The sequence below is a fragment of the Anabrus simplex genome, chromosome 4 (genome assembly GCF_040414725.1).
Source record: "Anabrus simplex isolate iqAnaSimp1 chromosome 4, ASM4041472v1, whole genome shotgun sequence".
Taxonomy (NCBI): domain Eukaryota; kingdom Metazoa; phylum Arthropoda; class Insecta; order Orthoptera; family Tettigoniidae; genus Anabrus; species Anabrus simplex.
Window position 1 is genome coordinate 65,368,994 of NC_090268.1, and position 25,109 is coordinate 65,394,102.

General features: G+C 39.0%; 1 protein-coding gene across 1 annotated transcript in view; it reads left to right on the plus strand.

The window, feature by feature from the left end:
- The window catches only part of LOC136872163 (whirlin), a 1,631,916-nt gene that overhangs the window by 1,054,028 nt on the left and 552,779 nt on the right, over positions 1-25,109 (plus strand). The window contains 2 exon segments of the mRNA XM_068227352.1: positions 1,709-1,874; positions 9,576-9,682. Of these exon segments, the coding sequence (XP_068083453.1) occupies positions 1,709-1,874; positions 9,576-9,682 (273 nt within the window).

The window sequence follows — 25,109 nt, forward strand, 5'->3', positions numbered from 1 at the left end:
GCTATGAAGCCGGACGGCAGGATAGTGAAATGCACAACTGCACCTTTTGGAAGGTGTTTCGTACAAAGTTTAAATGTTATCCTTAGCTTAAAAATATCTTCTGAATGAAAATACTTGCAATTGAAGCATTTGAGTATTGAAGTATTTGAGAACCTTCAGATAGGACTGGACTGAGCAGGGATTGAGTCCACCAACTTAGTCACTCAGACGGCTCAGTAGTTAAGTTTCAAGTTAGCAGCCCAGAAATGGAAGTTGCCAGTGTTAGGTACTAAAGAACGTTTACGGCGGTGGTTTGTTAATACAAGGGGCTGCCTGGCCGAGGCGGTAAAGGAATGCTCTGTTCTCCCAGTAGGACGTGGGTTCGATTTCACATCAGGGAGCTGAAGCATTTATAGAAAGAGATTTCCACCGTTGGAGCTGTACGTGGCTCTGAGGTTCACTAAGCCTACTCCAAAATGATATGATGATGATGATGATGCTTGTTGTTTAAAGTGGCATAACATCTAAGTCATCAGCCCCTAATGGTACGAAATATTATGACAAATTAAAATTCCAAAATTCATTCACTGACCAGAATTCAAAGTTTGATGATGGATGAATGAATATGAATTTAAAATAACCAGCGGATCCAAATCACAACATTAAAAGTTTAAATCATTCCAAAATCAATCCATTGACTAGAATTCAAAAAGATGACGATGGACAATGATTTTGAACTTAAAACAATCAGTGAATCCGACACGCAAACTATCTTAAAACAATGGTATATACTAACAAATGGGCTGCTTCCGAAGCATAAGCCTAAATCGATGATGCTTGTTGTCTAAAGAAGTCCAAAATCCTGTTCAACGGCCCCTACGTTACTTATCGCTAGTAAAGTAGAACTTTGGTATTTATCATGTAGCGATACTAATCAGAAGTACCTAACGTAGACTCACAGCGTTCCTCACATTGTGGTACTACGCACAAGTAACGCAGACCTATGGTGTTTCTCACATGATGGCGCCACTCATAGGCACGGAAATCCATGGTGGTCCTCACATAGTGGTACTAATCACAGGGACCCGTACAATCCCATGGTGTTCCTCGAAACGCAGACCCATGATCTTCACCACCAGATGCTGAAACACCCCACGACAGCCTCCTTTATCTCTTTGGGGTGTTCCAGCCGAACCTGGACAGAGGTGAGCCTCCGTCATAGTAGCAGATACTACACACTGGTACTATAAACCCATAGTGATCCACCCACAGACCCATAGTGTTCCTTACATAGTGGTACCAATCGCAAGAAAAGTCGATTCATGGTGTTCCTCGCGTGATGATACTAATCACAGGTAATCTCATGGTTCAAAAATTCTACATCCCTTGGTCATCCTTTTTAGTTGCCTCTTACGATAGGCAGCGGATGCCATGAGTGTATTCTTCGTCTGCGTCCCCACCCACAGGGGGGTACCAAAAAAGAGTACCTGGTTAATTCTTGGGGGCAAACGCTGCTAGGCGTAGAACTAACCCTTCTGAGCCATCTAGTGCCGAGGTGGCGGATAGTGGAAGCGTTCACCTTTCACCTCTCAGAGGGCATTCATTGTCTGTACAGAGAAGATTTTAGTTAATACACAGCTTGGATGTTTACATGTATAACTGTCTATGTATGTATTACTAATTGTATTCATCAAATCATATATTTCTTAATTCTTGTTTCTTCCAACAGTACACGTTGCTGACGGAGCTGAGAGAGGTAGTATTACCTGAAGACCGCAGTAGATTCGACGAACTGGTGTACCGAAGAGAAGTTGAGGGACAGCGTTGTCGAGAGTTCAGGGATATGCTGGACCAACGAGAACAGGAACGGCATGGTCACTTGCCGACTAGGGTAAGTAGCTGGTAAAGCGTGGAAGTAAGCTTCGGACTTTTGGATAGTGTTACATCAGGTAAACAGATGAATCCACTATACGCACAGTGCTTTTGCAGATCTTACGTAAGAGTTTACTCGCGGTTTCTTTTTTCAGGAATCTATATTCGTACAGTGGTGTTACTATATACTCGAGTCGAAAAAATAAAAATTTACAGTTAAACAAAACAGTAACATGTGAGATCATATTACACACGCCAGTATTTTGCAATGCCCAATGCACTCTTAATGGCTTGTAGAAAATCATCCTCTGTGAAAGATTTCGGGCACAGAGGGCAATGAGGCATGTGGTCCGTAGTTTGTTCTTGTCTACATTCACACCTTGTATCACTTGTGCTGAACCCCACTTCTTCAAGTTATCCCTGGATCTCCCCACTCCTGATCGTAGCCTGTTCAGGGACTTCCACACCAGCCAACTTTCATTATGTCCACCTGGTAACTGCTCAGCTGCTGGTATCCATCCGCGGAGGCGAGGGGTCCTCTTCTTCCACAGCTCCAGTCTTGCCATCTCTGGTGAGACATTAACCACCTCAGATGTCCTCAGGAAGCTCTTCCGGGATCTCAGTCGTTGCAGAAGAAGACTGTGTCCATGCCGCGGGTGGGCGCTGTTCTGTTCCACTTTAAGCCTCTCCCTATTGGCAGCTACTTCTCTACGTACACAGTGGGGGGGGGGGGGGTATTCCAGCCAGGTAATAGAGCTTATCTGCCGGAGTAGGCCTTAAGCAATCTGTAATCAACCTACAGGTTTCATTGAGAGCCGCATCTACCTGTCTGGCATGAGATGAACTGTACCAGACTTACCAGACTTACTAATATTCCAAAATTAAACAAAAAATATCAATCATTCCAAATTACGAAAGATGTAATGAATATTTCGTGCAGATAATACTATAGGAAACAGTATAATGCAGTCCTTACTTTCTTCTTCTACCTCTTTTTCCCAAAACCTGTGGATTTTCGGATGTGAACTGTGTCGCACATGTGGATTTGGCCCTGTTTTATGGTCGGATGCCCTTCCTGCCCCTAATCCTATGGAGGGATGTAATCAATATTGCGTGTTTCTGTGGTGATTGATAGTGTGGTGTGTTGTCTGAACATGAAGAGTCCGGCTCCATGGCTAAATAGTTAGCGTGCTGGCCTTTGATCACAAGGCTCCCAGGTTCGATTCCCGGCAGGGTCTGGAATTTTAACCATAATTGGTTAATTCCCCTGGCACGGGGACTGGGTGTATGTCATCTTCATTATCATTTAATCCTCACCACGATGCGCAGGTCGCCTACGGGTGTCAATTCAAAAAGATCTGCATCTGGCGAGCCGAAGTACTCGAACACATCCCGGCACTAAAAGCCATACACCATTTCCATTGAACATGGAGAGAAAAGTGTTGGGACAAACATAAAATTCCCGAGCCAGAAGAATTAATTAGATCCGGACGGGATCCAGCTCAGGACCCTCTGAACCGAAGGGCTCAAGGCTGGTCATTCAGCCAAGGAGTCGGATAATGGAGCACGTCTACGTACATCGGTTAAAGAAACTACGAGACATCAAATTGGAACAGGCATAAGTTACTGATTAAATATGAACTCTCTTGAATAACAGTATGCCCTATCAATGAAAGTAAAAACAATTGGCTGCTCGAAGTTAGAGATGATTTTCAGGAAATATATATCACAGATGATATTGTGTTAGACAGATCTAAGTTCAGAAAATGTGTCGACAATTACAGCTTTACACACCATCCAAGTAGTACCACCAACAAAACCTGGTCAGAAGATCGCAAGAAAAGCCACAGCGAGAAGATGGAAGAAGAAAAAGGTAATGGCATCAGCTAAATAAGTTCAGTCGCGTTCCTTATTTGGGCACAAAGATGAAAGAAGAAGAAGTATGAGTAGAATTATTCAAGTAAATGAGTGAGAACAGTATAATGATTTTCAAATTGCAATGAACAATGTTCGTATAGAAATAGTGTGGTTCCTAGAACATATCATCCTTAAAGCCATCTAGACACACCATGTTATTTGTAGGAGAAATTTGCGTAGATTCTTATTATTGGGGTGAATTCTGAACGTTAATTGGTTTTATTATTGACGTTCTATAGCATATTTTAGTATCAAATTGAAATGTTTGCAAACGGTAGCAGAAGCCATAAGATTATTTTTTTACAATTTGTTTTACATCGCACCGACACTGATAGGTCTTACGGCGACGATGGGTTAGGAAAGGGCTAGGAGTGGGAAGGAATCGGCCGTGGCCTTGATTAAGGTACAGCCCCAGCATGTGTCTGGTGTGAAAATGGGGTAACTACGGAAAACCATCTTCAGGGCTGCAGACAGTGGAGTTCGAACCCACTATTCTCAGTTTGAACCCGACTGACGGCAGCCCTGAAAATGGTTTTTCGTAGTTTCCCATTTTCACACCAGGCAAATGCTGGGGATATACCTTAATTAAGACCATGGCCGTTTCCTTCCCACTCCTAGCCATTTTCTGTCCCATTGTCGCTATAAGACCTATCTGTGTCGATGTGACTTAAGCAGCCTGTAAACTTAAAGATCTTGTTTCCATGTTGTCTCTCTCTACATTTGTTAGATTTAGTGATTTCTGAGAAATTTAAATGGCTCTATTTATGCCATTTTTTATACTGAGGCTGTGAACTTCTTCCATTCTGGTGAAGTGAGTAGAATTCTCCGTGTCATAATTCGTCACTGTTCGGGCAAAAGGTCATATCACATTATCCATTATATCCATATCCATTATTTTCCTTAAGAATGGTCACGCCTCTCAGACACATATGGATATTTAGACCACCAGAACGTTATTCGTTGTGTTAATTTTCGTATGCTAACGTGCAAAGGAAAATGAACCTTACCGTACCACACTCCAGGACTGTATGTTTGCATGACCCATTTACGCACTCCTACAGTGATTTCGGAGAAATTTAAATGGTTCTATTTACGTCATTTTTAATGTTGGGGCTATGAATTTCTTCCATTTCCGTAAGTGAATAGAACTCTCCGTGTCATAATTCGTCACTGTTTTGATGTCAGCGGTCCTGATATCAGAAAACGGATTTCGCTTGGACGTATCGTATGTCCTCGATCTGGAAGAGCAGAGCTATCAGTTTGGCTACCAAGTCAATGCGATTATATTCCCGCTGTTCCTGTATGGATGTGAGATCTGGAAGCTGAAACAGGGAGACAGAAGGAAGATCGACGCTTTTGAACTCTGGTGTTAACGAAGAATGTCACGAATACCATGGACTGCAAAAATCACCAATAAGCCAGTTTTAGAGCGTATCAAGCCCAGTATGTTATTGGTTAGTATAATTATGAAGCTCAGACTAGCATACTTTGACCACGTTATGCGATCAGATGCGTTAGAAAAAGCAATTATGCTAGGAGTGATCAGCGTTACAAGAAGACCAGGTCGCCAGAGGATTCATTGGTTAGGCACCATTAAAGCAGACACAACCTTCAGCCTGGAATAACTAAAGGAGGCAGTGTGGAACAGGGCAACTTAGAGAGCGCTAATTCATAGCATCGCCGATAGTTGGATTCTATTGAACGGATGACATCATCATTATTACAATATAGTGTACTTAAGGTTCATTTTCTTTTACATGTTAGCATACGAAAATGAACACAGCGAAAATTGTTCTGATGGACTGCATATCCATATGTGGCTGGGAGGCGTGACCATTCTTAATGAAGATAATGGATAGGAAGAGCATTCTGAGATACGACCTTTTGCCCGAACAGCGACGAATTTACAGTCGTGAGAACCAGAAGAATTGTACCTTGCCCTATACAACGAGTAAAGTGCTAATGCGCCAACGTTCAATTCGTTCTGTCCAATTTTATGCTCGTAACAAACCAGGACCAACTGTCAATTCATTAGTGAAATCATTAACAAAACAATGGAAATGTCAAAAAATCATTTTCATTGACGGTCGCGGGGCACAGGAATGATATTTAGGCTTTATACGAAACTGATTCAAATTAGGGCTTCGTGCTATTTGAATAGCGTTGATAGGAACAGCCGCTGTTTTCGCTGCCCAGCGGTGAAAGAGTGCACAGAACATTCAAAATTCCTCGAACTTTAAATGAGATTTCGGTGTTTTGTATTAAAATGTTATTCCAAAGTTGCTGGCGATATTCGATTAGCACATGGAATGAAGGTCCAGTGGAAAATGATAATTCCTTAATATGTGTGAATCGTCTTTTAAATTATATTATGGGTGACGACATTCCTTTTTTGGGATACAATTATTATTTAGACAGGTTTTCCTGTTATTCCACGCGCTTCTCGCCAAACAATTATTCATAATTGTATTAAATTTGGCTCTTCTTGAAAATACACCTCTTACATAAAACATGCGGGTAAAACCACAAGAAATGAAATTTTTGCTGATTGTTTTTAAGAAACTGTCAGATGAAGTATTATTTAATTAACAGCCATATTTTATCACATGATGATATTGTGACTGATATTGACGGCAAAACATTTATTTACGCTAAATACATCTTCAAGTTCTCAAAATTTGCCATTCTTACACCAAAAATGAACACTGTAATTTGAAATTCATTGCGCTTACACCGGGTAGTTTAAAAACACTAGCGTCAACAGATTAATTACTGTATATGAAAGCCAAGTACTTCAAGTTAAGTGGTTTTCCTCCACATATTCTTACTCTAAAACTTGGAGCCATAGTTACGTTTCTCACAAGGGAACATCGGCAATGAGTAAGTCGCCGATCGCGATGAAACTTGGAAAACACATGAAGGTACACGTAAAAACGATGTCGACATCAATTTTGGGTGCCAACATTCATTAGGGCGTTAACTACGGGGCCTAAAAGTTGCTACATTTCAAATTCCGGGCGATCAGCGATGCATACCTGCTGGCCAGTGCTAAGCTGGCACACTGCGTACCTGAAGACACGCCTCTGCACCTCCTCCCCTAAACGCTCCAATTGGTTCGCCACCGCACGTTTCCCTTCTCCCCGCGCTTGCCGGCTGCGGTGGCGAACCAATTGGAGCGGGGAGGGGAGGAGGTGCAGAGGCGTGTCTCCAAGTACGCAGTGTGCCAGCTTAGCATTGGCCAGCAGGTATTCATCGCTGATCGCGCGGAATTTGAAATGTCGCAAATTTTAGGCCCCTTAGTTAATGCTCTCATGAATGTTGGCACCCAAAATTGATGCCGACATCATCTTTACGTGTACCTCAATGTGTTTCCCAAGTTTCATCGCGATCGGCGACTTACTCATTGCCGATGTTCCCTTGTCACAACGTTTCCCACGGGCTTTTAAACGGAAACATACCGAGCTCGATAGCTGCAGTCGCTTAAGTGCGGCCAGTATCCAGTATTCGGGAGATAGTAGGTTCGAACCCCACTGTCGGCAGCCCTGAAGGTGGTTTTCCGTGGTTTCCCATTTTCACACCAGGCAAATGCTGGGGCTGTACCTTAATTAAGGCCACGGCCACTTCCTTCCCACTCCTAGCCCTTCCCTGTCCCATCGTCGCCATGAGACCTATCTGTGTCGGTGCGACGTAAAGCAACTAGCAAAAAAAAAAAAAAAACGGAAACATATTATTTGTAAGAAACATGTACGATAATTGTTTAGTTTTCTAAATGATGTATCACGATCATTACAGCTCATGGGGTAACACTAGGTCTCCTTTCACCTCAGCCAGTTTTCAGCCATAACCACTTATATGATGCGATGTTAAAAGTGCGATATTTTGACGCTCTTAAAGTTGCAATATTACCAAACAGTAATTTACAAAGAATGTCGTATATAAGGAAATCCTTCAGTAAATATCTACCCCCATTGAATGCCAAGTTTTCACGGGTTTTAGCGAATTATTATTATTATTATTATTATTATTATTATTATTATTATTATTATTATTATTATTATGTCTTCGATTTTGGCCTACTTTAGGCCACGGTAAACATATGATTTGCTGGTTAGTCCTTTTTTTATTCTCCCAGAACTTCTTCATTTCGCTGTGGTTCCTCCTCCTCTTCCCTGACCACATATCCTTGGACTTTTCATTTAGTTTTTCCTGGAACCCCTTGAATTTATCAATTTTATCTTGAAACATATGTCTGTTAAAGATTTCTTTTGCAATGGTGCCCACTTCCACCATGTCTTTTCCTGTTTCTTCTACTCATTTACTAGTTGCTTTTTAAATTTTATTTATTCGTATCAGAAGCAATACATCATATAAATTATTAATCAAGAATGAAAAATAATTAAATAGGCCTAACTGGTAAAAAAACATACAATTATATCACGTAGGACCAGAATTTGGCAAGATCTCGCCGCAGCCATCTTGCCCATTAGCCCCTAGAACAGAAGCGGTCTTTTCTCACTACTACGGCTGAAGAGTCCCCTACAAGAGTTGGTCAAGGAGGTTAGATAGACAACAGCTTAGCGCACATATCTAGACTCAGCTAAAGACCCCGTGATTTCGCCAATGCAGACACAACAACAGCACAGGTTGCTCGGTTCCTACCTAAGCCAATGGTGCCCCTGGAGGAGCTTTACTCTGATCGACCCCCAACCACCCCGGAATAAAGTGTCCTACAAGAGTTGGCCAAGGGAGGTTAGATAGACAACAACTTAGCATACATCATGCCTAGACTCAGCCAAAGTCCCCTAGTTCGCTAATCCATGCTCTCTCAAGTCAGTTACCCCTTTTAGTAGCCTCTTGCGACAGTATTGCATAAGATAACGACATCCTATTGTCTGAACGTGTCAGAGGTCGTAACGCGTAGCTAGAAGTTGATTGCGCGCGGCGGCCAACTTGCCCATTAGCCCCTGGGCCAGAAGCGGTGTGGCCTTCATTTAACATGATGATGTAGTTAAAGATCTTCTTTGTTAGTCAGTTTCCTCTTACATATGGTGTCTGTCTGTCTGTCTGTCTGTCTGTCTGTCTGTCTGTCTGTCTGTCTGTCTGTCTGTCTGTCTGTCTGTCTGTCTGTCTGTCTGTCTGTCTGTCTAAGTCCCTCTGGTTTTATAACCGTGGTATATTGTCTGATCTTTGCTCTGTAAGATACTGTTCTTTTATTGTATTTATTCTGTACTAATCTATACGCTAACTCTATCTTTCTCCCCTTCCCTTATTTGCCACTTTATCAATCCGATTCGGCTGGGCCCATTCACCAAGATATATAAATTTATCTGACCTCTTGACTTTCCCATGCTTTTTTTTTAGAGATACTTTTCTTTATTATGTTTGTATTCTATGCACTCTGTCTTTTCATATGCGATTGTGAATCCTGCTTTCTCTGCGATTTCATGTAATTTTTCAAGTATTATTTGGGCTTCCTCTTTATCTTCTGCTAACAACGCCATGCCATCATCGAATGCTAAGCAATCCACCTTCACATTCTGCTTCCTTTTACTTAAATATATTCCTTCTATCCCTTCATCTTTTGTTGTTTTCTTCCAAGTTCTCATTAGCTTTTCTAAGATAATATTAAACAAAATCTGTGATAATCCGTCACCTTGCCTGATTCCTGTTTTAATCTCAAAGGGATCTGAGATTTTCTCATGAAATTTCACTTTGGAGATGGTTTCCGTCAGCGTTTGAGTTATAATTGTCCTTGTTTAATCATCAATTCTAAATTCTTCCCAAACATTGATTTTTAATTTATTTAGTTTTGGAATTTTCTTGATTCTTGCAGCGGAAAGGTGGCGTTCCGATGCCGGCGCCGGATAACAGTCATGCGTTACTCATGTCGAACCTGCATGACCTTCCTGGACCGGTAAGTGTATTATTGTTTATGACTTACATGTAACGATTTCTTTACTTTTTATTACCTCTCTCTTAATTTGTTGTGTTATGTCTCCTGTATCTGCATAAATCTTTTTGTCATTTCTTTTCTCCTCCTCTAACACACTGTCTGAACACCCTTTTAGAGCACCTTTTCCCGCAAGCTTTGATTGTTGTGGTCGTCTTATCTAAATGTAAAGTGTTAATGTATTGGTGTCTATCTTTCCTTACTTTCCCATTTAATGTGGCTTACCACATTGACAAATGAACTCGACTCAAGCAGATGATGTCATTTTGTGTGAGGCGCTATGGAGTTAATCAGAAAGTTACGAAGAAAAAAATCTTAAAATTCATATGTTCAATTCACAGTAAACTTTGCACTGGTAGCTACAGTTGATAATCAATCATAAAACATCATATTTAATATATTTAAATCGACAAATATAAGTAATCTTATAACTTACAATAAAATCCAATCCAAACAATGCAACAGAACACGAAAAATAAAAGTAATTTATGAAGTTTTAAATGGTTTATGTTTTGTTTGTGCAGAAACAGAGAGTTTCATATTTTAAAGGATTTTGTGCTGATTCAAAATTGCATGATATTTTTAATACTGGCTTGCCATGTTCTAAAAGTCCTGTTATATGATTAAACTGATATTTTAAAAATGTAAAAATGTTAATAATATTTCATGACCAATATTATTCTCTACCAATTTTAACTCCCGTTGAAGTCGACGTATGACCCTTACAATTAATACAGGAAGAGATATTAATTCTAGTTTTGTGAATCATCAAACAAGAAATTCACCACCATGGGCAGAATGTTTATCATTTCTCGAATAATATTCCTTATTCGTAATTTTCCTTAATTTACGCTAGGTTTTATATTTTGCGATATTAACAAAAAATGAACATTGATATTTAAACGCACATTATGTTTAATATAATAATGTTATTTGTTTTACGTTTCACTAACTACTCTTTTACGGTTTTCGGAGACACCGAGGTGCCGGAATGTAGTCCCGCAGGAGTTCTTTTACGTGCCAGTAAATCTACCGAGACGAGGCTGACGTATTTGAGCACCTTCAAATACCACTGGACTGAGCCAGGATCGAACCTGCCAAGTTGGGGCCAGAAGGCCAGCGCCTTAACCGTCTGAGCCACTCAGCCCGGTGCATTATTTTTAATGTTGATAATGTAACCCTCTTTCCTTAGAGTATATTCTCAATTTGAAAGCCATATTTAATCTCTCATAGCTATAAAATATTATAAACCATTTGTGCTGATGCACCATCTCGTAAAGTAAAATAAAATAAATTCCCAAACTGCTTTATTAAGGACTAACGGAGGCATCTTTGTAGTACCAGTGGTTAGCTACACATTGAATAATGTTACTGCTGAATAAGCACACCGGACAAAAAACTAGTCACCCTATACTGGACTTAACTAAAGTTGGCGTCTGACAGGTAAGGTTGGAGGGAGGAGCACTGCACGTGGCATTTCACGATGTTGCCACATTCCAGCATTCCTTTCTACATGCTCTTACCCCTCGCTTCCGGCTCACTTGTTCCCTCCTTCATTCTGACCGCTGTGATCTGTTGTAGACTACCTGGCCAGGCGGTGTCGTCCCATTTGCGATCATTCTTATACAAACAATCAGGTTCTTATCAGTGACAGTGACAGGTTTGGCAACTCCCAGCAAGACGAGCTGCCCTGAAGTTTTATCTCCATGGCAACCGCAGTCGCCCCACCCTCGTTTCCATGGCAACGACACAGCCACTCCCTTTATCCCGCCTCGGCAGGCAGTAAACGGACCTCCTTCTAAGAAATATCACACGCCAACTCTTATTATTAGCAGTATAGTGCCACGCACAGATGGATCGTTAAGCCTGTACGGATGGCGCAGCGAACGAGTACCGTGCTCAACCGCACGCGCACTGCCTCTACGTGAGCATACAGCAGTAGCGATCAGTGAGACATTGATGATTCGAGCGAACAGTGTACGTCAATATGGGTAGATGTAAGGATGTGACAGAGTGGCAAAAAAAGGGGCAATCGTGTTTGGCCGCACGGTGCGTGCAGTTACTGGATTCGTTGGTGTTTCGCAGTGGACTGTTCAATATGTCTACAAGCAGTGGTGTACTACACGTGGCCAGGAAACACGACATCAGAATTGTGGTCGGGAAACGATCTTGACTAAGATGAACCGGAGACGCGTTTCATGGCTGGTGAATCAAAATCGCTTCCAAACTCGACATTGCTCATTCATGCAGTTCCCGTCGCAATGTCCATTGCTCACACAGACACGAAAAGCTTCGCATCTTCAATGGGCTAGAAATCATCAAACTTGGACAGCAGCTGACTGGCGGAACGTAATGTGGTCTGACGAATCGCGTTTTTGCCTGTATTCTAATGACGCACGTCGTCAAGTGCACCGAAAGCGGAATGGAGCATTTCATTCTGGAGGTGTGCAAGGTCAGGTTCAACCCGGAGGTGGGTCTGTGATGTTTTCGGGATGTTTTTCTTACCAAAGATTGGTCCCGCTCACTGAGGTGGCCACTAGCATGAACCAGCATGTTTATTTAAACATTCTGGATGACCAATCAGGTGTTGCCTTTCAGTCAACATCTGCATGGTGAGTATGCTATTGATATACCGATTTTTCAAGATGACAAGAGCAAAATTCATCGGGGTGGACGCGTATGTGACTGGTTTTACTAACACTCCCCCACCCTATGACATCTTGATTGGCCTGCAAAGTCACCTGACTTGAACTCCATTGAAAATATATGGGACATATTCAAACACCGACATCAGCATCCCGTAATTTGGTGGAATTGCGCGATCAAATCCTCAGCGAGTGGCTTAACCTGGATGCGACGTACCAGCACAAACCTGTGGACTCACTTCCTAACCGAATCCAGGCGGTTATCAAGTCCAGAGGCGGAGTTACACAGTATTAAATCATGCTTGTAAAGATTTCTCCAGGGGTGACCAATTTTTTGTCGGACGAGTTTATGTCATTTGTAATGGGTAGTTGCGAACAACGAATATCAATTCTCATAAGAAGGAATGAATTAAAAGAGTAAATACAAAAATCAGATAAAAAGAGTAAGTCGCACTTTAATCACGCGATACTAAGATTCTGTTGCATGCAAGCGAGTAGTTAGGCCTGTTATTGTCGGATAATGGAATGATCGGTTAAACCGGCAATATTAAAATAAAAGACCTGTCCATTAGCATATAGAACTATACTTTAATTTAAGGTAGGCCCACCTCACCACGTTTTAAACAATATTGGGCTTATTATATTTGTTTAAATACAGTAATCTACAATATTACAAATTAAATAAATTTGAAACAATAATATGAGAATAAAATACGTGCATACCAATGTGACTGTCCGTTACGATACGAAATACTAGATCCTGTTCATTCTCCAACAGCTGTATTTTTTTCACTTCACAACAGAATCACTTATTCAATAAAGTATTCTTGAATTATTCTATCATTAATTTTTAAACTACAATATCAATAAAATGAACTTAACACACGTAACTGAATTTACTTTTCAAAATTAGTATTTTTTCTTTGGCTATATTTTTTTTTGAAAGCGAAGACCCGTCATAAAGACATGTCTCTACGCTGTTGAACATATTACGCTCGAACGAGAGTGAGAAACCCCGAGTGACGTTATTAACCGGGTCGGTCGGTTATTTCTACGACCGTTTAACTCGAATCCGGTTAAGAGGGCGTCCACTGTAGTTCCTAATGTGCCTGCCGACCTTCCTTAGTACAAGATATCGCAGGATTTAATTTGCTAATCAGAGGTGAATGTGTTAGGATCTAAACACGATTTATGTTCTTGTAAGGCAGTGAACCAACTTGATTCCCCTTTACAAGAGTATTTACTGTCACTCTTTCACTGATGCATCACTGGGCACTATGAGAGTGATATAATAAACAAACTGTAACGCCTACAGTAGTGCTGAATACTACAGACAGTAGTTCAAACACAACATGACTGGGGTGAAATATGTAACATTGGCATATTTATTTATTTATTTATTTATTTATTTATTTATTTATTTATTTATTTATTTATTTATTTATTTATTTATTTATTTATTTATTTATTTATTTATTCTTACCTATTTCTCATTAGCTATATAATATCAAAATACAGAGAGAAGACTTAAAAATACGGATCCCATGATGTTATCGTTTTCCTTGAACTCGTATTCCATGTGAAATTCAGCAAAGATGTTGAAAAGCTAATATGTTGGTCGATTCTCTACTCTCCTGGGACATTGTCCCTCCAAATGTCCAGAGATCACATGTTTTTCATAAAAGATTAAACTTATGGAGTGTTCTTCCATATAAGCTTATAAATTATTTAAATTTAACTTCGTAATTTCGAACTCACCCAACATTAATGAGATTTTATTAATATCTACATGATGTGCACTTTGTCAGCTCTCTATTAGCACCCGTGCAAAATGACATCACTGTTATTTGGAGCTTAAAATATAAATTGCAACCTAATTACAGTCTGTTCAGAGGTCAAGGTGACCTCAAAATATGTAAATAATCGTTAATTACTGAATTATAAAATATCCACCTAAATATGCATTATAATATTTATAATTAATAATGATATATAACTGTACATTGTAATAATGTTTCTTCTATTTCTTGATAATAATATTCTTCATTTGTAATGCTTTTGATCTGCTAGTAGATCTGTCCACCGCCTCTTTAGTGCTGTGTTGTTTGATGGGACAAGCCAACACATGTAGAACCTGCTGTAGAGGGAAGCTTGTAGAAGACCCTCTGAAAATACTGTATCTCAGTTCTCTTCACCTCCACGTTGTGAAAAGTGCGAACCATGGCGAGCGGTAGAGTATTTGGTACTGTGTAGTTCAGAACTTATGCTTTAAATCCCTGCACACTTTTGTTTATGCTTCCCGCGGCACAGCTGTGTTCGATGGATCATCTGTAGACCAAGCGTTGCCGTATAATGCAGACGTACAGAATAACGATTTCAATTACTCCGAATACCTTTCAAGAATCTTTTTACAGAAGTATACACCTCATGTTACAATAATGTCAATGCCTAATAGCATTTAACTATTAAATTAACATTTCAATTTTTAATTGAATATAACAAAATAAGAAATCTGAAATACAAATGAAACAGGTAAAAGGAAAACTTCCTAACTCGGAGAAAAGAAGTATTTTAGAACATAAACCACTCTTACACTTTTACAGGTGCATTTCAGTAACTTTTGATCTAAGAATTGTGGTATAGTGATAAGTATCCTGATTTCTCCCCAATAGATGATCAGATTGTCTCACGAATGTATCCAGTGTCTATAAGGTAGACATTTCCTTTGTAGATTTCAGTGAAAATACTGTAATATATTAATCATTCACTTTGTCAACACCAGTGGATTAAAAAACTGTTCAATCATTAAATAATTTCTGGGTTCTAAATACTGTCATCAATGCTAAGTAAATTTCAAAGCGTAAGGGACAAGTTTTAAATATATTTATGCAAACTAAAAGCATAATTTTACAATGTATAATGCACCTATTTTAAGGTTTTCTGAATACGGTATCGATACCAAAATAAATTCAAGCGTTTTGTCGTTAACAGTGTAAGATCGTATGGAAACCTCATTAGGCAGAAGATGGCGCCGAAGTTGTAAGAAAACAATATTAGTGCTTAAATAAAACGAAATAGAACTCGATATAATATTGCAGAGTCTCTAACACTTTAATTCTGTTGGTCGAATACTTAGAACACAAAGCTAAAAACGTTTTATGCACATACAAGAGTTTGAGAGGCCATACCATGGAACATCAGGGTGCAGGTTCATAACGCTGAGGTTTGCAGCTGGGAATGGTTATTGGTAACAGTGGTCAGTGGTATACACACACATCCGTCGGTTTAGTTCTAGATTGCGGAAATGGTCAAATAAATGACGGTATCAGTGCACTGCGAGAGCGCTTAAGGCTTAATATTGCCCCAACATTTTGAACATGAACCATTCACGACCATTTAATAACAACTGAGGTATGGGTACAAGTACCATTGTTGAACTAATTAATGCATAAACTGCGTAAAGCATGGTTCTAAGGGTTTCAGTAGAGGAATACCCGGAATAATGAATAACGATCTGTTCTAGAATGTTTATTCTCTCTCGTCTTGTGAAAGACTCCATTATGAGAAATATAACATTATGTATCCACCATTGACGTTCAGTCTTCCAATCATCTCTGATGATCGTGGGGAGGAGATTGACCATCTCGAGGTACATAAGGAACATTGCACAACCGAAAATTTTCGTCGAATAGAGTTAAGACTTAACCAGCAACCATACTTACGAGTATTCGTTGACTCCGAATATTCACTTCTTGGACTGGGTGGAATTACTTCTCATTAGATTTTTGACACCACTAAAAATTCATGACAAACTTCATTGTCGGTTCAAAGCCGTGTAAAGCAGTCTTCACGAAGTCAGCACTAATTGCCATCTTTATGATCGTCCCTATGAAAGGCAGAGGCCCTCACAGTGGTGCATAAGGAGATCTTTACCTATACTGACTTGAGAGTTGAGAATACTTTAGATATCGCATATTTGTAAAATTGTTTCTGAAGCACCAATTTATAACACCTGTAGTTTATTTAGGTTATGTAATGTTCAATTCGTAGCTCCAGGAATTCCATAGCGTTCGTTTTCCATATTTCTTCTTGAAGCAGTACATAACAACTATTAAAGAAAACAAAACAAATTAAGTGCATGTTTACAAAATATATGTATGACACACTATGAAGTGCACAAGCTTATAATGTCTCATTCCGTTTCCGTTTCTTCACTGTCATTTTTTGAGGAATATCATACAGATTTATAGGATCATACTTTTGAGGAAAGCGTTAATGATGAACAGTTAAAATTAATTCCTTTAATTAAATATATAATAGATACTCTTTTAAGTACTTCAGCAAATCATATTACACTCTTTTACAAAAAAATCCTATTTCTGGAGTAAAAATGTGTGATTCGTTTAGACATTTTAACGCTGAATTCAAATCTGATTTTAGTTTTCATACATTACGGATAGTTTAGGAGTATTCCGATTTGTTTAACTTTTCATATAGTTTTATATATAGGTTTAACTTAGATTCATAGAAATACTGGCAGATATTCAAATAAGGGGACTATAAGCATTAGGATAGTAACAAAAGGTGATAGCTGAAGTGCTCACATAATGGTCCTTCCTGTTAACAGCCATTCACATGAATGTTTATAAACCAAGCTCGATAGCTGCAGTCGCTTAAGTGAGACCAGCGTCCAGTATTCGGGAGATAGTGGATTCAAACTGCACTGTCGGCAGCTCTGAAGATGGTTTTTCCATGGTTTCACATTTTCAAACCAGGCAAACGCTGGGGCTGTACCTTAATTAAGGCCACGGCCACTCCCTTCCCAGTCCTAGCCCTTTCCTGCCCCATCGTCGCCATAAGACATATATGTGTCAGTGTGACGTAAAGCCAATAGCAAAAAAAAATGTTTATAAAAATGGACATAAATTTGCCACTTCTAAGTTTCATGTCTTATTTCTTCCTTTTATATTGAGCATCCTCCTTGTCGCTAATTATAGGCTACTTCAGCAATAATCGGATAACATTGTGGGCATTAATATCCCTTTATACCGTTTCTCCATGATAGCTCATCTAATACAACACTACAACTCTCTCGAAAGAAGTCTAGATTCGAATCATGGAATGTAATTTCAAGGACATATTGCATCCTAAATATTTATAATTTCTGATCATTTCTTTCACAAACTATTTATATTTAGAGTCACTTCTACTTCCAAGGAAGTTCTGTTTTACTTTCCTGAAACATACTCAGGCTCGCTTTTCTTTCTCAGACGGACAGATATGTCGAATAGAAATACAAAAGAAGAGAACATTCACAGAAATACTCACTTGGCATATCTGAAGAAGAATTTTAAATTTGTAGAAATCGTTGCATTCCCACTGTGATTTTAACGTTAACATGCCACACTACCTGAACAATAACATCAATGTCTGAAAAAGAATCAGAAATAGTAAAGTTAATCTTGCCAAGTAGATTTTTTTATGAAAGTGTCATATTTGGCGCAAACAATGATACTTCGCATGATATATACTGTATATTAAGATTATTGGGAAACTATCCCTTATAGTGCATTTCTGGTTTTAGATTTGAATTTAGCAATGTAAATTCCTTTCGAATTATATATTTTCATCCCAGAAGTAGAACCCTTGTAGAACAGTGTTACCAATTACAAAGCGCTGTGCAGTAAATAAATGGAGATCATCAGTTGTGTATCACATGAACAAGAAAACGAATACTTCATCAAGAAATGTGTTTTAATTTATAAATAACACTTTATTATATCTTCTCTCTTACGCCATGCTTTTATTTTATGAGTGTCTCACGGTCATTTTGGTTACTAATTGCAATATCAAGCATGATTCAACTCTTCAATCACCACCCTCTTAGGCAGGTCTCTGACAATGAAACCCCTTTTCAAGAAAGTAGACCCTTCACAAACAGCCACCACTTTGGGATTTTGTGAAATAGGGTTAACATTACTGCACATTACATTCAAATGAATTCATTAAAACGCATGCTCATTATTACTCTAAATATATGATAAACAGATTTGCACAATTGAATGCTCATAATTGCATTTTGTTGTAGTCCTTAAAATGATAAGTGTGCCAAACACGTATTATTACATAATGTATTGCCTAAATCATAACATGTAAAATACAAACCTCTTCAACTTTGTAAATATCTCCTTTAGATGGATGGAAAATTAAGGATTACACAGAATGTCATAAATTGGTAGGTTTGTTTAATTTGTCTCAAACGCAAGGATAATTCTTCAAATATATGAGGGTATTTAGGGATACGATTTCAAATAATGTGTAATGACTAGAGGCATGATTTTTTCGCATTAATTTTTGAACGATTTCAAATTTGTAGAAATCGTTGCATTCCCACGGTGATTTTGACGTTAACATGCCAAACTACCTGAACAATAACATCAATGTCTGAAAAGGAATCAGAAATAGTAAAGTTAATCTTGCCAAGTAGTTTTTTTTAATGAAAGTGCCATATTTGCCGCAAACAATGATACTTCGTATGATATATACTGTATCGCGTTATTTCGCGAAATAGATATTGCCTATCGCTTTAATTTCGCTTTGATGAAATTCTAAAATTAATAATTGAAGGTTTCATTAGTATCACTGATCGTTGATTTTGGAGGCTTAATTGATAGACTGTACATATCTGGTACATGCGTTTGAAGCCATTTCCCGACTGCAGCGGGATGTTGGCTTTGAGTAGCATCGCTGTTGTTTCGTGAATAAATTCTATTTTGTCACCCTTAGCTTTCTTTTGCATATCGAATGAGAGTTCTATTGTTGCCTGCCGTTTCACTGTTGGAGTGCTAAATTTACGTTCTGAATGTTCCTTATTTTTAAAACAATGTTTTGAGACAGTATCTTTTTTTCTCCCACTCGATACGAACATTACAAAATTTACACATTAAAATATTGCTTTCCGAAACGTACAAACCTTCACTCGCAAACTGCTGTGCACCGTAACACTTGTCGAGCGACCCATCTTCGCTACTTTCTGTGATCACTTTCTTAATTTTACCTGACCACGAAGCCGAAATACACCAGTCAATTGTGCTGCTTGCAGACGTCATTAGGCATTCCAGCAGTAAGTAATATTAAAGTCTTTGGAGGGGACAGGCCGCGGTGTGATTACCAGCCACCACCGGAACAACATTCTAAACATTTCGTTTGGCAAGAAGCGTGGAGCCAACCCCTTTTCTTTGATGCCATGTCTTAAGAGAATTTCCAGAACATTAATGATAACATATTTCTTTCCTGAGGATGAATCTTTGTTCGCTCTTCCTTTTATTTTCATACATAATCCTGGAACAAAATGTCAAGTTCGTTATTCACTACAGATTTCGCTGTAATATCGCGCTTATCGCGAAGTAATTGAATTTCGCTTTAAATGGCCTTATCGCTTTAATTCGCGAACATAATATCCATATTTTATTAACCAGAAACATATGAGATGTAAAGATATCGCAAAATTACTTCAATATATTTTTGTCGCGTTTATCGTTAATGCGAAAAAATTATGCCTCTAGTAATGACTATATAGATCTTGTGAAAGGAGCATCTTGATTGTTTAATAAATGCTCTTTATAGATCATAATTCTCTCAGCTTTTGTTACGATATTATGAGAAATAATGTACCTCATTTCTCCCCGACACATGTGGCAAGATTGTCGCCATGCAGGACAACGGTCGACAGGCACGTTCACCCTCTTATTAGACACAAAATATGGATATTAACAGACATTTGGCAGTACTTATTATTTATACAGCATATCTGTTTTTGTACTTTTTTTCGAAAATCTAGATGTAATACATATTTTTCATAATTATGTAACGCAGTCATTCATGGGGATACGAGGGAATAAAAACTGAATCACGCCACTTAGAGCATTTCCCGAGTTCGTCAACATCCAGACTTCTATATTGTATAACGTAATAATCATAGATCTTGCTTTCTTCGTACAAACATTAGTCCATTTCCATCAGAGACTAATTATTAATTTTAGAATTTCATCAAAGCGAAATTAAAGCGATACGGCAATATCTATGGATTCTGTGTAATCCATCAGAGTCTGCCTGCCTTTACGTTGTACCTAATAAATACTTCCATGTTAATTACAACAGAAGCGATGACTACACGTTTCATTAATCATGAATTTTCACTTCATTTATTCAATTACTTATCGAAATTTAACAGCTCATACCACGGGATGACTTCACTTTATACAACATTGATTACAATCTTGGTTATAGGCTATCTTATTATTTGTTCATCCATCCAGTTGTAATTTTGACAGCATTATTATTATTTGCAAGAATCAACATCAGAAGTTACAAGAGTTTTCCGTAAGATCAAAGATTTGTTTCAAAAACTAATTCATTTTCCAAAACTTTAAAATTTACTCAACAAGTAGGAATCCTTCATATAGGCCATTAAAGGCCATTAAATCATCGACTTTATTGCAAATAATAATAATGCTGTCAAAATTACAACTGCGAGATTAACTTATCACTTCTACTGCAATTTTGATTTTTTTACAATAGGTTGTCCTCAATAGTTTACATTCATATTCAATTTTCTTTAAGCAAATATCATCAAGGAATGATATTCAAACTATAATTGTTCGGCAGAAACACTATTTTCAGATTATGTACAAAAATAAGCACTGTAAATGAAGATCTTTTTCCCGACCAATTTTACAGCATTTTATCTCACGTTACAACCATTGTTATACATTTTTACGGGATATAGAGTGAGTTTCTCTCATCGGCTTGCTGGCAGGTGCGCCCAGCTTATCTTCCTCCCGTTGACTCATCACTGCCCGCTCCGCGGCTTAGCAACAAGGAGAGCACTTCACTCACATTATCTGTGCCTGACATGAGATAACAATAAAAATTAAGGAAATTAGTAATTAAGAATTAATAAAATAAGCTCGTACCTTACGACAGGTGATGTTGGAAATATTCTCCTCCTGCATCCACACATTTCTACCATCGTCTAAGGAAACTCCGATTGACACGCATTATTCCTTCTGTCCGACTCGTTGACTGAATGGTCAGCGTACTGGCCTTCGGTTCCGAGGGTCCCGGGTTCGATTCCCAGCCGGTTCGGGGATTTTAACCTTCATTGGTTAATTCCAATGGCGCGGGGGCTGGGTGTTTGTGCTGTCCCCAACATCCCTGCAACTCACACACCACACATAACACTATCCTCCACCACAATAACACGCAGTTACCTCAAATCGCAGATGCCGCCCACCCTCATTGGAGGGTCTGCCTTACAAGGGCTGCACTCGGCTAGAAATAGCCACACGAAATTATTATTATTAGTCCTTCTTCCGTAATTGATATACAGTAGATATCTCCAGATATATTCTTTCAGTTCGTCCAACATGTGAGGGTTTCTTGCATATACCTTATTTTTAAGCTCCCCCATAAATAAAAGTCACAAAGAGTTAAATCTGGGGATCGCGACGGTCATAAGTCCGTACTAATAATACCGTCTTTAGAAATGTCCTCAGTTTAATTTAATCTGTTGTTTCAGTTTTAACATTTTCGTAGTCCACCATGTTGAGCTCTTGTCCAAATCGTCTTAGAGATTTTATAGGCCTATGCTCTAATCATTCTGAGATTTCATTTAATTTTTCTTCCTTAAGTACACGTTTTTTAACACTTCGCTTCTTATCGAGTAAAGAACCAGTTCCTATCAGTTTGCTTACAAGTTTCCGCACGTTCTCTCTATGTGAAGGGCGTACACATGAAAATTGTTACAAATCGCCTAACGACTTCCTTGCAAGACTCTGTTTTCACATAATTATCGTGCATAAATACCCTTTCCTCTACCGTGTACACATGTGGAGGCATTATGAGAATTATATGCCAAAGTAACACTTCACAACTCGAGAACAGTTGGAGCGACAAATCAACTCTTAATGCACGTTCTAAGCACGGACCTGAACTGCGAAGTGCGGGCATTCCCGTGCTGTCGCTGCGCTGTGTAACGGGAAGTGATGAGTCAACGGGAGGCAGTAAGCTGGGCGCACCTGCCGGCCAACCGATGAGAAACTCACTGTATTATCATTGTTGTCCACTAATTCTAGTTATTTGTAATGTTATTTAAATGTACTAAGAAATGCATATCCTTGCATAAAAGCATTACTAAGTTCAATATCTTCACTCTCATGATAGTTCAGTTTTCCCAGGTGACCCAAAATATTTCATCACAATCCTAGTGCACAATCCGACTCGCACCATGATCAACGTTTCTATCAGCTGCCAAAATCTAACTCTCTCCTATCGTCCTCACCAGTTTTTCGAGTTCACATGCCTAACACGCAAATAGTTTTACTCATTTCTTGTTTCTTCATAGCCTATCGGATCAGTGTCAGCACGTCCGTTTATAAAATTAATTACACCAATAAATCACCTCATTTCTATCCGTTACTTCAGTCCAGTAAAAAGGCACAAGTTCTTGGTGAATGTCCCTTGCTTGTAAATCATGCAAATTCACGTGTGTTTATGGCGGATAACAGTTGCACTGTAGAAGCAATAAATTAAAAACAAGCGGATCCAGGATGGTAGTAGTGCATTGACGCATGAGGAATTGCTTCGAACACTACGCATTGCACTAAATGTGCTTGATCTTTCATTTGCTTCATTGAAGATGAAGTATTGACTTTATGTTTTGGAATCTTGTATATTCATCAACGACGTAATTAAGTGAGAACTTCCATAAATAATCTTAGTAACGATAGTTTCTCCAATAATGTCGAGAAATAACGTTGACATTGATTGTAAATAGAAAATAAAACAATCATTAAACTATAGACAAGGTAATTGGTACAGATAGTACAATACCATATACTATTGTTTAGAAACAATCTGTCGTAACAAGATTCGTTTATGAAAAATATGCTCTTTTTTACTTTTTAAATTGTTTTTATCTAAAACTGATAGGCCTATCCAGACTTTTTCATCGTAAAATAACAATCCTTTAGACGCAGTCAGGCAGAAGGCTCGTCAGTTGGAATACCACATATCTCCAAGACACTGGCTAGTGCCTTGTTTCGGCACCACCGCATTTCTCCTTTGAAGAAGTGACAGTATACTAGGGGAGATATGTATCTTCGCTGTTTTATATATGTGCCTTCAATGGAGATTTTATTTTACAATTGCTTTACGTCGCGCCGACACAGATAGGTCTCATAGCGACGATGGAAGAGGAAAGGGCTAGGAGTGGGGAGGAAGCAGCCGTGGCGTTAATTAAGTTACAGACCTAGCATTTGCCTGGTTTGAAAATAGAAAACCACGGAAAATCTTATTCAGGACTGCCGACAGTGTGGTTCGAACCCACTATCTCCCGAATACTTGATACTGACCGCACTTAAGCGACTGCAGCTATCGAGATCGGTCCAGTGTAAATTGTCCTTACATCCTTATATCTTTACAACATGAAGCCGGTAAATGAACGTAAGAGAATTGATTGTACTGATAAATAATTTGAAAGAAATAATTCGATATATCGCGCCTTTGTCATTTTATCACCTGCTGAATTAAGCCAATCAGATAATTTCGCGGGCGAATCCAAATAGGCTTTGCGAGGCGGTGATGCTAAATCTGCAGGTGGCTTAAGATGAATATGAGTACCATTCCAAAAAATCAGCATCAAACACAAATATAGCGTAGGTTTCAGCCAGTATCACCGTAGCGAACTTGTTATGGCGCAATCCTGTCAGACAGGAGGCTCGTGTTCATATCCCTACCCTGGTGAAAGTTTTTTTTTTGCTAATTGCGTTACGTCGCACCGACACAGATAGGTCTTACGGCGACGATGGGATAGGAAAGGCCTAGGAATGGGAAGGAAGCGGCCGTGGCCTTAATCAAGGTACAGCCCCAGCATTTGCCTGGTGTGAAAATGGGAAACCACGGAAAACCATTTTCAGGACTGCCGACAGTGGGGTTCGAACCCAGTATCTCCCGGATGCAAGCTCACAACGGCGCGCTCCTAACCGCAAGGCCAACTCACCCGGTCCTGGTGAAAGTCATTCCTTCCATTGGTGATCTCAAGCTGATCTTAATCCACGTTCTCGCAAAGTCCTTTTGAAATTAACCGCGAAGCGATTTAATTGGTTAAATTCAGCAGCTAATAAAATGACAACGGTACGAGATAAACTATTCCTTTCAAATTATTCATCAGCATGACGAACACTCTAACATTCATATACACAGTTCATTTTGTTTCCGACTATCCTGTATATCATCTGATACAATCTCAGTACACTGTACTTTAAAGAAGGCTTGCTATGATACATCAACTGTGTACCAGCCAGGAATGGCATTGCAACTGATGAGCCCACTGTCACACTAGGGCGTAACACTAGTTGTTTAGATTTTAAAAGCCTCAAAACCTATTTTTTAATTTCATATTCTCAATCTTGTCCCCTACTCGCAACTTTACTTTGGATTATATTATTTTTAGTTTAGTTTATTTTTATTTGACACTCCAAAACAGGTCCTAAATATATTGCCGCTGCTCCGGCAAAACCAAGTATTCCACAATGCTCTCTTCCTATTCATTATTCTCCTTAAGACTGGCCACGCCTGCCAGCCACACATGGATATGCAGTACATCAGAACAATGTTCGCTGTGTTCGTCTTTCTATGCTGACAAGTAAACGAAAATGAACCTTAAAGGGGAACCTGCACATCTG